Below are 15404 nucleotides of genomic sequence, written 5' to 3'. Positions count from 1 at the left end.
ACCACGATCCCGTTCTCCACCACCGTGTTGGCCTTATGTATGCTATCTAAAAAAATGACCACAGCATGTTCCATCCTTGCAGCGGATTTCACGCTGCTGTGGCCGACAACCTTCCCCACTGCCAGGCTACAGTCTTCCACCGAACACGCGAAACACGGCGTGATCTTCACGCCGTGTTTCCTGGTTAGCTTGTGCAGGTCCATGCTAGTGCTTAGCACACCGACCAGCGCGCGTTGATCGACTGCACACAAACAAAGACTCTACAACCAGCTAAAAGTACACACAAAACCCCGTGAACCCACAATACACTACCATATACAACATTACCCAGTGAAGAAAAATATCGAAAAATCGCTGGTATCGCTCTCAAAACCACGCTCCGTCAACTCCGTACTCCTTCCACTCAGAGACAGAGAGAGAGAGAGAGCACATCTTGCAATACTGTTCCTGACTCTGTCCAAAGCCAAGATAAGTTTCACTAAGGATGTCATCTGCTTCCAACCAGCCAGCTGGACTTTATTTTCTTTTGTTAGACATTTAAACAATCTACAAAAAAAGGGCTTTGCCAGCTTAGACATGTTGTGAGCAAAAGGTGAGTATATGTGGGTTTGTTTTTCAGCCGGCCCTCTCATGTTCCTGCCTTAAGAAAAGCTGTTGTTAGATGTGGCCTTTCTGTCTGTGTCAGGTCACAGCCTGCAAACCCAAAACATAACCTCAAAACGATGGCTCATATGAGGCTCATATGAGGCTCATATGAGCCTCATATGAGCCTCATATGAGGACACTCTGTGCCTCAAGGAAAACACAAACAGCAGATGTGTCGTGTGGAGGTAAAGTGAGAAGAGGGAAAAGTCACTGTATCAAATATCCTGCCTCAGACCAGAATGATTCTCCTTCTCCTTTTTTGCCCTGCGGCACAGCAGCTCCTTGGCTTGGTCACACCTCAGATCCAGCTACCTCTACCCCTGTAGTAGTGTGCAACCATTCTCTAGCAGGACACCCACCCCTCGTTCTATGCCATCTCCATGTTTCTTTTTGACATCAAATCAAACTCTGCAACAAATCCACTGTAGATTATTAATAATTCATCCGCCCAGACCATGCTCTCCAGTGAATAATTGCTACAGTTATTCATGTATCTGATAATCCATTACCTGAGGAGCATCTGCTCTGATAACCCCATCACTGAAAAAAACCTAAACCACTTATTCCTTCCCCCTCTTCAACTCAAGGTCTAAATTCCACTATGGCCACAATTATAAATTTGTTAGAGCTACTTGAGAATAGCACAGAACCCTTCACTTTACTAAACACAACACACTGCATTCAAAATCATTTTGATTATTTATAGTACAATGATCTTGAAAGCAGGATGTTACTGTATAGTGTATTCATGCACCAGAAGTCATTAGCATAGACTTGTGGGATGATGCACACTGCGTTTTGCTTAGACAATCAAATATTGTGCAGAGTAAAGCCAATCATGGTAAAGTATATGAGAGAAAATGTTTGATTAATGCTCACATGTATATTTAAATGTAATTTAATGACTGTTGATACTCGTAACAGCTCATATATGTGTTATCTGTTCCGTAGCTCTTACGGTGCTTTCTGGAGAAAGGTCATAAGGAGAACATAACCTGTAGGAAACACAATTCTACCAACAAAATCAACTTATTTAGACACCACCACGGAGCTCGTCACAGATCAACCTACCACAGCGGTCAGCAGACTGGTAACAGAAAGCGGGGCCAACCACTCAAGTCTGCAGGGGCCCAGCAGAGGGCGCTCATGTGACACACAACACACTTGTCTCAGTGGTCAGTTATAACTGACCACTGACTGAAAAATAAAACCCCGAACTACAGCTCATAAATAACACTGAGCTGCCAGATGTACATTCCACTTGAACACTTTCTATCAGACATACTTTTGTTTGCTTTTGTTCTTATTTGCTGATTAAAAAAGTCATGATTTTTTTTTTATTAACTTCAGTTACCAGGCTAAAAACATGACTCACTCATCGGGCCAACACAAGATTAGACTTTAGTTGGTGGTTTGGCGCTCACATGAATCAGTGAGTGCCTCTACTGACCACAATATCAGTGACTGATTATAAGGAGTTCTTTCACTCCAGGTGCACGGCAAATAACCGCCCTCTGGTAAATAATGTGTGTTATTCGTTTTGCACACATGTCAAAGTAATTATGCACTTGGTAGGGCATGTGAATGTTACGGTCATATAATGGAGATAATGCAGGGGGAGAGAGGAGGTTGGGAGCATTCCAGCACACTGTTGGCATATTGTGACCTCAACACGGTCCAGATAGTGTGTTTGTGACAGTTGTAATGAGTAAACGGTTAGATAATCACATTGTTGTTTGAGTTGCACTTAATCCAGGACACTGGTTTAAATTTAAGTTTAAGTTTAAGTTTAATTCTGTTTTTATCTATTTGTTTTTATTCTGTGTAAATGCCTAAACCTGTTCAAATGTTTTTTGAGCAACTGACATTAAGCTACAATTTAAGAACATGTCGTAGTAACAGTCAGAGCCTCTTGTGGTTTTTAGATGTGTATTTACTTCATGTCCTCAAATTAACTGGGGATTCCACTTCCTGCTTTGCTCTGTATGTGTCTCTGTGTGTGTGTTTTGCAGCGACTTGGTTAAACCAGAAAGCCAGTGTTTTGGCACACTGTAATGAATTTAGTTTTTTCCAGTGTTGCATAATCTGTCACAGAAGATCCGCTGATTTCCCAGAAGAAGGATTGAAACTTGGCCACAATATTTCGCCGCAATGAAACCTTTCCCTGACACCCATACTAGCATGGAATATCCATGGAACTTCCCAGTTTAGGCAGGCTTCAGAACTGAGCCATGGGAGGGGATGGGCCAATACAAAAACTAAATCAAGGCAGAAAAATCTATCAGTCTAAAGAGTAATGCTTGAGGGGCAGACAGTTGATTTGCTGACACTTTTTTTCCAGAAGAGCTGTTATTTTGAAGACTATTACTTTGTTACATCTGCCTTGAATCTGGACACATTTTGACAAAAAGGCTGGTGGAGTATTTTGTTGTGTCAAAACCACCAGAGAGACCGTCACTGACTGGCCATGCCGAGCAAGGTGTCAAAGGAAGTGAAGCCAGAGAGCATGCTGCTGCTTCCTCTGGGCACAGCAGCTGCCCCTGAGCAGGAGCTGCTGTGTATCTTTGGGACGGGGGACTTCGGGCGCTCTCTGGGCCAGCGTCTGCTCCAGTCTGGCTACAGGGTGGTGTACGGCAGCCGCAGACCTCACAGCTGTGGCCCCTTGCCTCCGGGAGCTCAGGTACTAAACAATGTATGATGTGGGACTCAACTTTTTTGCTGGCTTTTTTTTTGATGAATGTTCAGAACATGTGTTGCATGATGGTCCTGAACCAACTCAAACAACTGTGTCGATAAGAGTGCAGGAAAAAAAAGAAACCGTTTAATCAGGCTTTGAAAGTCGACGGAGCTAAATTCACTGATAATGTGTGACTGCATATGTTGAGGCATTTAGTTTTCATCTGTTGTGCAATATGTGTCTACTATCACTGAACACACTGAGGCTGAGCTGTGTTGACACATGTAATGTTCATGCAATGTTCAACACAATAGTGTTTGTGTCTGTTGTGCAGGCGACGAGCCACGAGGCAGCCGCCCAGTCAGCTGGCCTGCTCTTTATTTGTATTCACAGAGAACACTATGACTTCCTGGAGAAACTTGCACCTCAACTCAAGGGGAAGGTACCTTGTTGCACAGTCAGATGCCTTTGTGTAACATAGCATTTGGTTGATTTCTACTTTTTCATCCACTCTGCTGATTTCCTTGATTGGAAGGTGCTGGTGGACGTCAGCAACAACCTCAAGATGAATCTATACCCAGAGGCCAATGCTGAGTATCTGCAGAGGTAAGTGAGAAATCAGCCACCACTGTAATGTCATTTCCTAAAATATTGGGAGATTTCATGCATCATGTGGTTTGAATTACCACTCTGTTGTTTGTCAGGCTGGTCCCTGGAGCTCATGTGGTGAAGGTTTTTAACACCTTGTCTGCCTGGGCCTTGCAGAATGGACCCTCAGATGCCAATAGACAGGTGCTGAATGTGTTTGTGATGTTTTTTCCAACAGATCTGTTGAAAACATTGTTTGGTTGCGTATTAGTACTGGGTTTTCTTCTTCTGCTATTTATGAATACATTGTTTTTTCCTAATGGTGACTTATCTATTTTTGGAATTAAACTGTTTAGCACTGCTTATCACATCCTTCTCCCAATGCATTTTACAATTCTCTAATGTGTTAACACAGCGGGGCATTGCCCAATCAGTTAAAAATAATAGTCAGAAAAGTATTTCAGTCCAAACTGTATTATTAACTCGTTTTGAAATTTTGATCAAACCAAATCCAAGTAAAAGAAGCCACATGTGAAGAGTCAGTCTTGTGTCTTTAACTCCAGTCTCTTAGATCTAAGCTCTCATCACGTGCTTTGTGCTCTTGCTCTGTACTGCAAAGCTGCAGCAGATGTGGGTTTTTTATTCATTTCATTTTGTTCTGGTTGTGCAATCCCTGAGGAAGGTAAAAACGCACTGTGTGTGTTGGTGGGAGTGTATGTTTATGTATGTGTAAGTTGGTGTATTTGGAGCACAATCAACAACATCAAATCAGTGTTGACGGAGCATTGGCGTTAGTTTTTACCAGCTTTATTACAATCAATTTAGTATTTCATACAGAAAGCCTTTCCACTTCTTCAAAGTCAAAACAATACTTTCATCATTGTGTGAAAAAAAGGTATACTCCTCACATGGGGCATATCGAGTGCTTTAAATATGATGGGTGTTTCATGCTCCAGGTGTACCTGTGTGGAAACGGTGCTGAGGGTAAGCTGGCGGTAGCAGAGGTGGCCACCAAACTGGGCTTCACTGCTCTGGATAAAGGCTCTCTGTCAGCAGCCAGAGAGCTGGAGGACTTCCCCCTGAAGCTTTTCCCAGAGTGGAGGCTGCCGCTACATGTGGCCGTCGGCCTCACTGCTTTATTCTTCTTCTACGTGCTCATCAGAGATGTCATCTACGCGTATGTTGAACAGGGGAAAGACATGTCTTTCAGAATCATGGTGTCCCTGGCCAACAAGGTAAACTGTTTAGTGTCTGGTAAACTAGCATCGGTTCCTCTTTTTAACTAACTAACTTGAATCTGTTTTCCTCTCAGTAACACTTCTTTGTTTATCCCCCATCGTTCAGGTGTTTCCCATTGTGTCTCTCATCATGTTGTCTCTGTGTTACCTGCCTGGTGTCATAGCTGCCTTCCTTCAGCTCTACAGAGGAACCAAGTACAGGTCAGACATCACAACAGGATGGACTGATATTTAGTGCCATTCAAGTGTTTTATTGCATCCCACAAGTCAAAGTATGCTGTGTTTAAGGCGTTTTCCTGACTGGTTGGATCGCTGGATGCTGTGCAGGAAACAGCTGGGACTGGTGGCACTCTGCTTTGCTTTTCTACATGTGCTTTATACTCTCATCATTCCCATAAGGTATGTAACAGGTGCACACATCATCACACTGCTTCATTCCATAAATGTAATGTAATCATAACTGCAATTTTCAACTTCAGTCAGTAGCCAGTTTATCAGGAACACACTCTAAAACTAATGTCATTTAAAGACAGCCCTGCATAAATCCTACTGTAATGACGGTTTAGATTGTACGTCAGTATATGTCTAATGTGTTTATGTTGGTGCTGAGGGGTATTTCTAACATGGAGTCTGCCCTCATTCATCTCTAATCCGCTGAGTGTGTGAAATAAACAGATGAATAAATAAATAAGGAAGTCACACAGGGAAGAGCTGTGGAGTTCTTTGCAGTAGCTCGGTGGTTGCTACGGTGGAATGGATGTGGATTTTGATTGGCTGTTGTATCTTCATTCATAGAAGAGCTTTCGAAGCTTTCCATCACATTTCAAAGTCCTTAGTTAACTTGTGAGGAGTGGAACAACAGTCACGTGAGTGCAGGATGTTCAGTGATGTTGATAGTGGACTCAAGACTGCTAGGACGTCACTTTGTGTTGTTCTGAGGCGTAAGACTGACGTGGTTGCTATGGCAATTCAGGGTGGTAACTAGGATGTATTGAAGGTTTAGCGGGGTATATTATGTGTTTGTGTCACAGAGGTGTTACTAGTAGGGATAGTAGTAGCAGCAGTACTGCTGATGGCAGCAGTGGTAGTCACAGAGGAAGTCACAGAGGCCACACTACGCCGGAGTTTTGGAGTTTTAGTCATAAAATGGTGAGAAGTTCACAATAGGCAATAGTAAAGTACAGACGTTCTACATAACTATTCATACTGGGTGCTAGGGTTGCATCCTACTGAGAGCGCCTAGGGCGTAGCCGTACAAGACTCTCAGGAAGACAATTAATAATAATAAAATTTATTTATAGAGCGCTTTTCACAGACATAAAATCATAAAGTGCTTAACAGAGCAGAAATTTAAAAGCATAAAAAACACAATGTGACCATAGGGTCAATAAATTACATACACAGAGAAAAAAGGTTTTTACTCAAACGCCAGCCTAAAAAGGTGGGTTTTGAGCAGTTTTTTAAAAGTATTCACAAAATCTGCGAGGCGTAGAGTCTCAGGCAGAGCATTCCACAGCCTCGGCGCCACTGCCTCAAAGGCTCGGTCACCACGGGTCTTAAATCGTGTGCGTGGAACTGACAGAAGACCTAGAGCGTTTGACCTGAGAGTGCAGGCGGGTGAATATGGGTGAAGTAGATCAGCTACATAAGTAGGAGCCTGACCGTGAAGTGCTCTGTAGGTGATGGTGAGAATTTTGAAGTGTATCCTAGATGCTACAGGGAGCCAGTGGAGAGATCGGAGTACGGGGGTGATGTGAGACCGTCGATTTGTCCTGGTGAGTAATCTGGCGCCAGCGTTTTGGATTACCTGCAGACGGTTAAGAGCAGCTACACTGAGTGATGAGAAAAGTGTGTTACAGTAGTCAATGCGAGAAGAGATAAATGTGTGTATGATCATCTCTAGTTCAGGTGTTGATACTACAGATCTCAGTTTACTGATATTTCTTAGATGGAAGAAACATGATCCGGACAGCTGCTTAACATGGGGGTCAAACGACATGGATCGATCAAAGAAAATCCCTAGATTGCGCAGGTTGCAATGGGCAGCAGAGGAGAGTGGACCAATACTCTGCCTGATCATGGGGACATACTCATCTGGAGCAATAACTAGAACCTCCGTCTTAGTGTCGTTAAGTTGTAAGCAGTTTTCTGCCGTCCAGTCTCTGATGGCATTGACACAGTCCAGGAGCCTAGTTAATGTGAAGGCCTCGCTGGGTTGGAATGACAGATGGAGTTGGATATCATCTGCATATAAATGATAGGACACATTATAACTTTTTATAATCGCTCCCAAAGGTAACAGATAAAGGGAAAATAACAGAGGCCCCAGAACCGAGCCCTGCGGTACACCACAAGACAGTGGAGAGGTAACAGACACACAATCACCCACAGAGACATTGAAAGTTCTGTCATTGAGGTAAGACGTGAACCAGTCTAACGCTATGCCAGATATGCCAACCCAATCACGTAGCCTCTTAATCAGGACGTTATGGTCTACAGTGTCGAATGCAGAACTGAGGTCCAGAAGAACTAGCACAGAGCAGTCACCTGCATCAGAACACATGAGAATGTCATTTGAAACCCTCAGGAGAGCGGTTTCAGTAGAGTGTTGTCTGCGAAACCCAGACTGGAACTTGTCCAGTACATCTTGTGCCTCTCCAGTGCAGCAGTAAGTTGGTTGGCCACCACTTTCTCTAAGATTTAGGACAGGAAAGGCAGTTCTGATATGGGCCTGTAGTTCATAGGCAAAGCAGGATCTCAGTTGGGTTTCTTTAATATGGGCTGGATAGTGGCATGTTTAAAATAGGAAGGGACAATTCCTGTAGACAATGAGGAATTAACAATAGATGTTACTGCAGGGCCAATAATTACCAGAACTTTCTTAAATAGAGAGGTCGGTATTATATCCAGAGGGCAAGATGATGGCTTTGTTTTGTTAATTAAGTCCATCAGGTCTTGAAGGCTGATAGGCTGGAAAGAGTCCAGAACAGTAGGAGAGTGCGAGGAGCTACATGTAGATGAACAATCCCAGGCTGAATACCAGACCTAATAGCTGTTACCTTATCATTAAAATATGTAAGGAATTTGTTGCAATCGTCAACAGAACAGCATGGCAATGTAGAGACAGACGGTGAAACAATTCTCTTAATTGTGTCAAACAAAATCTTGGGATTTCTCTTTGAGGACGAGATTAAGTTGGCAAAATAAGCAGTTCTAGCTTCCTTTACTCCAGCATTAAAATAAACTCTGAGGTCTTTGAGATATGAGCGACTCTCAAGCTGCAGACAGCGTCTGTCATCCACGGAGAAGTGTTGTAGGCAGCCCTAGTCCTTTCCTTAAGAGGTGCCACTTTATCCAGCAAAGTGGTGCAATGTTCATTAAAAGACTGCATCAAGAGTTCAACATCGTTGTGATTTGTGTTGCTATCACAGCAGAAGTGCATAGAGAACTGATCAGCTGTACTCTGAGTAATAATGCGGGAGTGGAATGTTTGTTTCAGACACAAGGGGTCAGCATTTACAGAAAGATCAAAGAAAATACATTTATGGTCACTGATCAGTAGGTCCTCACAACGGGTATTATCAATATCAAGACCCAGGGAGAACACAAGGTCCAAGGTGTGACCACCCCTGTGAGTGGCGCCAGAAACATGTTGCGTGAAATTAAAAGATTCAGTAATATTGAGAAACTCAGTGGCACTGCAGTCTGTGGCATCATTGATATGCAGATTAAAATCACCAACCAGAAGCACTTTGTCTAGCTTGATAATAGAGGTCAGAAAGTCTGCGAACTCTGATAAAAACAATTTTTTTAATGAAAAAACAAAAACAAATTAAACAATAAAAACAATTAATTCCGAAATCCTAACGATTCAGCTACGGGGTGAGATAACAGGCCTACGGTACTGTTCTGATACCTCAGAACAGTACCGTTCTTTGAGGAAACTAACTCACTAGTACCGTTCATTGAGGAAACTAACTCACGTGGGAAGGACAGCCCTAAGGAGTAACTACCGTGTTAGGTGCACAAGCCTGTCCTGCTTTCCCCGGGACGGGATCCGTTCACGCTACACTCCCTACAGTATATTGCGGCTTATGTTTGTTGGATTTTCTTTGAATTTTTAATTTTTTTTAATTTTTGGATCTTTCTTATTAATGTTGCTGTATGTCAAATTGCCCAACTGTTCAATAAATGTCAGTATGACTGAACATAACTGTCATGCCTCCCTTTTCTCCCTCCCATATATATCTCATCCTGTCTGAAAGCTCAGTCACACTCAGAGTGTCTCCCTGCAGAGTTGAGTGTGCTCTGTCTAGTCGTCCCGGTCTGATCCCGCTCCAGGGTTCATCCCTCTGGCTGATCTGATGCAGTTCTCCTGGAAACATTTGCTCTGAGCTTTGGGCTTCTCCCCAGTCTCTACAGGATCTCATCACATCAGTGGAGAGAGGAGCGGGCAGACTGCTCCATCACTGAAGTCCTCTGCAGAGAGGATATCATACTTGGATGTGACAGTAGAGGCCCTTGATGTTGTGCTGCAGCAAGTCATTTTAGATCATGAAGGGATTGAAGAAAGCAGAGAACGGATAACTGGTAGTTGTTGGTGACACATGATCAAGTATTAATCGATACACTTGGATAAGCAGGTATAAAGACATGCAGCATGTTGTCACATGCATGAATGCCTTCAAACCACAACACACACACACACACACACACCTGTAGTGCAGGAAGATGAAGGATGGAAGAAAAGAGGAAAACCACTGCCAGCCTCACAAGACCCAGTGGTCAACTGTTCCCCTCAGAGAACACACCCAGAAGGACACACAGGAAACACTCATGTCAAACTTTCAACATATAAATATATATATATAGATATATACTATATGTGAATAAGTGAATATGTTTGAACATGCATATACACTTGCTTCACTCGACACCGTTAATAACTGACATGTTTACATATAAACAAAAGACTAAGAATAAGTAAACTAATGTTTTTCTTTACAATATTCTCTCATGGGATCTGCGATCTTCCTTAAAGCTTCCTTCTTTATTCATAAATCATGAACAATGGTTGGGCCACATGGGGAGAACTGTATAGCTCCTATGTTACTGTAACTTTCACAAAAAAATGTTAACGCAATTGATTTTTGTATCTACAATGCATGAGTGTCGTTCCAGGTGTGTTCTTATAATGAAAAATGATCGGGTATATTTAGTGCATCTTGACATGATTGTCATGTGTAGTTAAACCTAACCCACCTTGGTGCAATGAAGGAAAACTCCAAACAAGCACAAATGCAAAGAAATAGACCACTGCCCAGTGAAGATCGCATTTCTACTGCATTCATACCCATCAAATGTTACAGTGAGAGTACAGATTGTAAAGTGTCAAGTCATTTTATGTGATTCATAGGTGAATGCAGAAAACATGAAACATCTCTGATGACTGTTATTTCAATCAGGAGAGACTTGATTAGAATTTAACTATGATTTATTATATATGCATAAAATATGAATAGTGCAAAGTCTTTGGCGATTGGACTCCATCCTGAAGTCACCGAGGGTAGGGATCCTGAGGTCCAATAAGGCCTAAAGGAGTTGCTGCAATCTGATGATGAATGAGGAGCGTGACTGATGCTGACTGGAGGTGACTGGGTGGAGGAGGGTCACATCTGCTTAGAGCTGAAAGGACAACTGACAGCAGCAGAGAGGAGAAGACTTTTTAAAGTTTGACAGCAGTGATGTGATTGGCTTAAGGAAACTGTGCAGAATCTGGTTGGTTACTTTAAAGTGAACTCCCCCAATCACAGGGAGAAAGAGTATGAATGAAAAGAAGAGTAAAGATAGTCTTCCTGACTGAACTTACGCTTAAGCTTCATGTGTTAGTCATGAGTGATCAACCTTTAATCTGTGTGTGCAGATTTACTGTTGTAAACAGCTGATGCATGTAAAACGAAGATGAATGCATTCTAATCACAACAGCATGCACAGTTGATTGGGAACTAAGAAAATATTGTACTCTTCAAGCTGTAGTTACTCAAACCAATATGTACACATATTAAATTCAGAAATAGTTCAAACAAGACAGAAATGTACATTTTTAGAATGTATATTTGTTATATGCAGTGATTCATTCTTTCTGAAAGAGAAAAGGTAAAAGCACAAACATGTGCCTCACTTCACTTCAGCTTCATGGAGTAGCTTCCAATAATGTGACTATTTCAACATTTCACTGTGAATTCTGTTGATTCAGCTGTTTACACAACAGGAATCTGAAGCCAAAAACATATTGTAGATACGGAAGGAAATACAGAGACACGCAGGCAGAGATGAGGAAGCAGTGATTGCACAAAAGTCACAATCCTGTTCACGCTGCACACAACATCCACACACGGATTTCAAGGTAAAATCTGCACATGACAAACTGCGAAATATAGGAATTTAAAGTTATTGTATTATTTGAAAACCTTTTGTTTTATTTCATTTTTTTACTTTTTCCACCTGCATTGTTTATTCTAGCAGTTCAAGGTAAATAAGAGTTAATTCGTTTGTTGCACATAGAGTACTAATAGCAAATCCAAAGTGTTGACTTCAATGGATCAAAATCAAAAAGTGTATTTTTTCCTATATATAGGATGGAGCTTTTGCTGCTGTTGGTGGTGCTGAAAGCATGCGCTGCAGCTCCTCAAGGTATGAAAAATGCTTATTTAACAAATTTCGTTATTCGAAAGGAAATGTTGGAGTTTGTAGCAGTCTGTTGCCATTTACCTCAAATTTGCTTACACACCCATCATGCAATTCTCTTTCTCTACAGGAAACTCTTTTTTTCCAAATTCAAGGTTTTGCAGTATATTAATAGCAGATTTCTGAACTGGGCAGAATATGTCAGATATCTTTACTTATATTACCAATGTTGTCTTTCAGCATATGTCTACTATATTTGAGATAATACATTTATTATTTTCCATTTTCATTGTTCTACAAAATTACAAGAATTACGGGTAACAAATCTAACATAACAGAAAAGTAATCAAAAGACTATTATGTTTTCACATCAAACTGGGATGTTTTAATGATTTACTTAAATATCATAACTGATCATATCTGCTGTTAATTTGTTTAATTGTGGACATTTTCTTGACTTGACACAACGACAAACATTGGGGCTCCTTCCACTTTTAATCATTGCTGCATTTGAAGATGAAATGTACCTTTATACACTTGTACAAAACAAATAGATACCAGGCAAAACAATAAGCAAAGCAAAAAGCTAAGTGGAGTATCAACAATATTTTACGAACAGTATGTAGTGTCTCTCTTTGTATAAGACATCATAGTTGACATCATAGCAATCATTTTCCTTCCTCAAAATGTTCTTATGAATCCTGAATGATGGCGCGCTGAGCAATGCTTATATGTGTGACAGAGTTCAACAGACAGTGGCTCATATGCTGTTTCTAACTGTGCAAGATGACGTTCATCCAAAATGTCATGTGTTACCACAATTTTTGTATAATATTGATAACGAAGATAATGTATAATGCAGTTAGTCAACTACAAATAATAATCCATGCTGACAAAGAAATGGATAAAAACCATCGTCCCTCTCTGTTATCAGATCTGTCCGGTAAAATGTTCATCTTTCCACAACTAAGCAGCACAGCTCATGTGAGGCTGATAGCATCAACACAGCGTTTTGGCGCTTTAACCGTCTGTCATAGGTAAAACTGAATGTTCAAAATGTACAAAAAAAAACATTGTATCTCTGGCTGTGAAAAGTATCATGCATGATAATGTCTTTTCAATGCCTACAGGTCCTTTACAGACTTTAAGAGAGACCACGCCCTTTTCTCTTTGGCCACACCCAGTAGTTCCAATGACTTCCTGATTTTTTGGGACGAAGCAAAGAAACAAATGACGGCCTTTGTCAAGAATGAATTCACAATATATAAAGGGTGGGACTACAATTCGAACATGTGGCACTCTATCTGTACGACATGGGACTCTGAGTCCGGACTGGTGCAGCTGTGGTTTGATGGACAACCTACAATGAAGAAATATATCAGCTCTGGATCAAACATCAGTGGCTCTACTATAATCATCTTAGGACAGGTACAGTTTTATTAATAAGCACCATAATGAATGGTCTAAATAAACACATTTATTCCTGGTTTATTGTGTGTATCTAGTGTATCGATTTCAGTACAAATATTGTACCATTTGGCTTTTATTATCTGTATCTCAAAACGCATTTGTAATCTACAGGAGCAGGATACTCATGGTGGGGGGTTTGACTCGAAGCAGTGTTTCATTGGCATGATGTCTGATGTCCACATGTGGGACCACACCCTTTCCCCCTGTGAGATCCAGAAGTACGTGGATGGACTAAACTTCACCCCAGGGAATGTGCTCAGCTGGAGTGCGCTGGAGTTCCAGATCACAGGCAGAGTGCTGATAGAAGATAAACCAAAGACCTGTGACTAAAATTTTAAACAAAACTACAATAATTTGAGCTATGCAAATCAAGTGGACTTGAAATATTTCTCAATAAATTCCTGCTGCAAAAGTGTCTCTTCACAGTCATCTTTATTGTGGTTGAACACAAAAACGTTCGTCCAGAGGCAGAAATGTTGGATTCTAATGCTGTGTTCACACCAAACGCGATGTGATTTTTTTGCGTGACAAGATTACATACAAACAAGTCTATGCAAAGACGCATACGGATGCAAATAGACGCAAAATCTCGCGGGGCGGCGTGAATGAGGCTAATGCAGACGCGAATACGCGCAAGTTGAACTTTTTCAACTCTGACGCAAAATTTGTGTGACGCTGTGTCACGAACGCCTATCAGCGTTGACAATATTGTAGCCGTAGGTGGGCACCCAGAGCTCTATGATACCTCATATTAGTAGAGACCGGATGAAACTATGTGTATAAATGTATGTGTATAAACCATATGGTACAGGGAACAATAGCGTGCCACACCCTGGACAGGCAGGGATGGGTATTCTGAAATGACAGGAGGCAGAATGGCAACACAACAAAGTAAAAAAAAGTTATAAATTAGTTGAAATGCTTGTAGTAGACTAAATACAACCCGTTGGCATCTGTCTCTTGCAGTAAAGTAGCTTTAAAATAAAAATGTGACATTCACCAGTATTTCAAAACATTCAGGGATACACCATTCGTCATTTAATGTCATTCTGTGTGATTATGATCCCTAACATTATTCCCTGGTTCTGTTTTCATTTCCTAGCTTTTCAAAATCAGATATGAATCCGACAAGAGAAAAATAAAAAAGTGAATCAATTGGCCACATGTGATGCTTATCACTCTGCATCTTTACAGTATTCAGCCCACCTACCACATTGTCTTGGTTTTGTCTTGCTGCACAGACACTCTTTTCAGACTACAACTACAACTATAATGACGCTCCATGCCTGCTAACTATGTAAGGATGTAATTGTTTTCTTTTTTTTAACATGTTAGGCATGACAACTTTATGAAGATCATATATGGGCTGTGGATCTGTCAGCTTCTTTTCAGTTTTCTTTGCCCCCTACCCTACTGGCCAAAAATGTATAAACGCAGCTTTAAATGAGTTTTGATATTTCTATCAATTGCACTGATCTCTTTTTTAGACAATTAAATATATCTTCATTCAATGGGACAGCAATACTTTGTCATATATCTTTTATATTCTTAGAATATTGGCACAGGGCTAAAGTTTCTGTTTCATCACTTTCCCAGTTATTTTATAGTAAATCAAATACACTGTGATATGGACTTTTGATTCTTCATGCAAGTCATTCTGTGCAGCAGATGCTGGCAGTCTCTCAATCAGTAAAACTGCTAGTCCGTCCCATGGATCCACATTCATAATGAGAATGCTACAGAGGCTGGTAATTAACAAAGCCATGTGGGCACATAAATGACCAAACATGTTTTCTGAAGAAGCTGCCCAGACACTTCACTTTTGTTGAAGCTTCTCATTAAGCTCATGAGAAGAAACGGACACAACAGAGAGTCTGGACCTTTCTGTAATTCTTGAAATCCTTAGCAAAAGTCAAGTGGAACAACATGTACTTCCACAATAAACTAGGCTGAACAATATTAGCTGAAGCAGCAACACTAGCACTCACCATAAACACCTCTCTTTTGAAATTCCTGTTGAATCAATTAAGCATATGTGCTGGGTAAAAACTCAAAGGAGCCTCTTGTGTTACATTAGCAGGTTCCTGAGGAAATGTGGG

General features: G+C 41.1%; 2 protein-coding genes across 2 annotated transcripts; both read left to right on the top strand.

Moving 5' to 3' along the window:
• Positions 1–3112: 3112 nt before the first annotated feature.
• On the top strand, positions 3113–9513 carry LOC142972035 (metalloreductase STEAP4-like). The gene is made up of 8 exons (XM_076112826.1): positions 3113–3325; positions 3657–3764; positions 3858–3928; positions 4027–4114; positions 4867–5145; positions 5255–5349; positions 5437–5547; positions 9444–9513. Exons 1-8 carry the CDS (start codon positions 3113–3115, stop codon positions 9511–9513), a joined length of 1035 nt encoding a protein of 344 aa, XP_075968941.1.
• Positions 9514–11746: 2233 nt separating this feature from the next.
• Positions 11747–13711, top strand: LOC142971885 (C-reactive protein-like). Its single transcript, XM_076112619.1, has 4 exons — positions 11747–11841; positions 12770–12872; positions 12966–13263; positions 13417–13711. Exons 1-4 carry the CDS (start codon positions 11787–11789, stop codon positions 13633–13635), a joined length of 675 nt encoding a protein of 224 aa, XP_075968734.1. The 5' UTR covers positions 11747–11786; the 3' UTR covers positions 13636–13711.
• Positions 13712–15404: the final 1693 nt, after the last annotated feature.

This window comes from Anarhichas minor, unplaced genomic scaffold (assembly GCF_050575085.1).
Source record: "Anarhichas minor isolate MPS153535 unplaced genomic scaffold, ASM5057508v1 ptg000005l, whole genome shotgun sequence".
Classification (NCBI taxonomy): Eukaryota; Metazoa; Chordata; class Actinopteri; order Perciformes; family Anarhichadidae; genus Anarhichas; species Anarhichas minor.
The sequence above is the reverse complement of the archived record's forward strand: the minus strand, read 5'-3'. Positions and strand labels throughout refer to the sequence as shown.

What these genes read in the sequence shown, in the direction of transcription:
- LOC142972035 (XM_076112826.1), top strand. Translation starts at nt 3,113, where the DNA reads ATGCCGAGCAAGGTGTCAAAGGAAGTGAAGCCAGAGAGCATGCTGCTG. An exon ending in CCTTGCCTCCGGGAGCTCAG is followed by an intron (nt 3,326 to 3,656) that starts GTACTAAACAAT and finishes TCTGTTGTGCAG; the next exon opens with GCGACGAGCCACGAGGCAGC. An exon ending in TGGTGTCCCTGGCCAACAAG is followed by an intron (nt 5,146 to 5,254) that starts GTAAACTGTTTA and finishes CCCATCGTTCAG; the next exon opens with GTGTTTCCCATTGTGTCTCT.
- LOC142971885 (XM_076112619.1), top strand. Translation starts at nt 11,787, where the DNA reads ATGGAGCTTTTGCTGCTGTTGGTGGTGCTGAAAGCATGCGCTGCAGCT. An exon ending in ATGCGCTGCAGCTCCTCAAG is followed by an intron (nt 11,842 to 12,769) that starts GTATGAAAAATG and finishes CTCTGTTATCAG; the next exon opens with ATCTGTCCGGTAAAATGTTC. An exon ending in CTATAATCATCTTAGGACAG is followed by an intron (nt 13,264 to 13,416) that starts GTACAGTTTTAT and finishes TGTAATCTACAG; the next exon opens with GAGCAGGATACTCATGGTGG.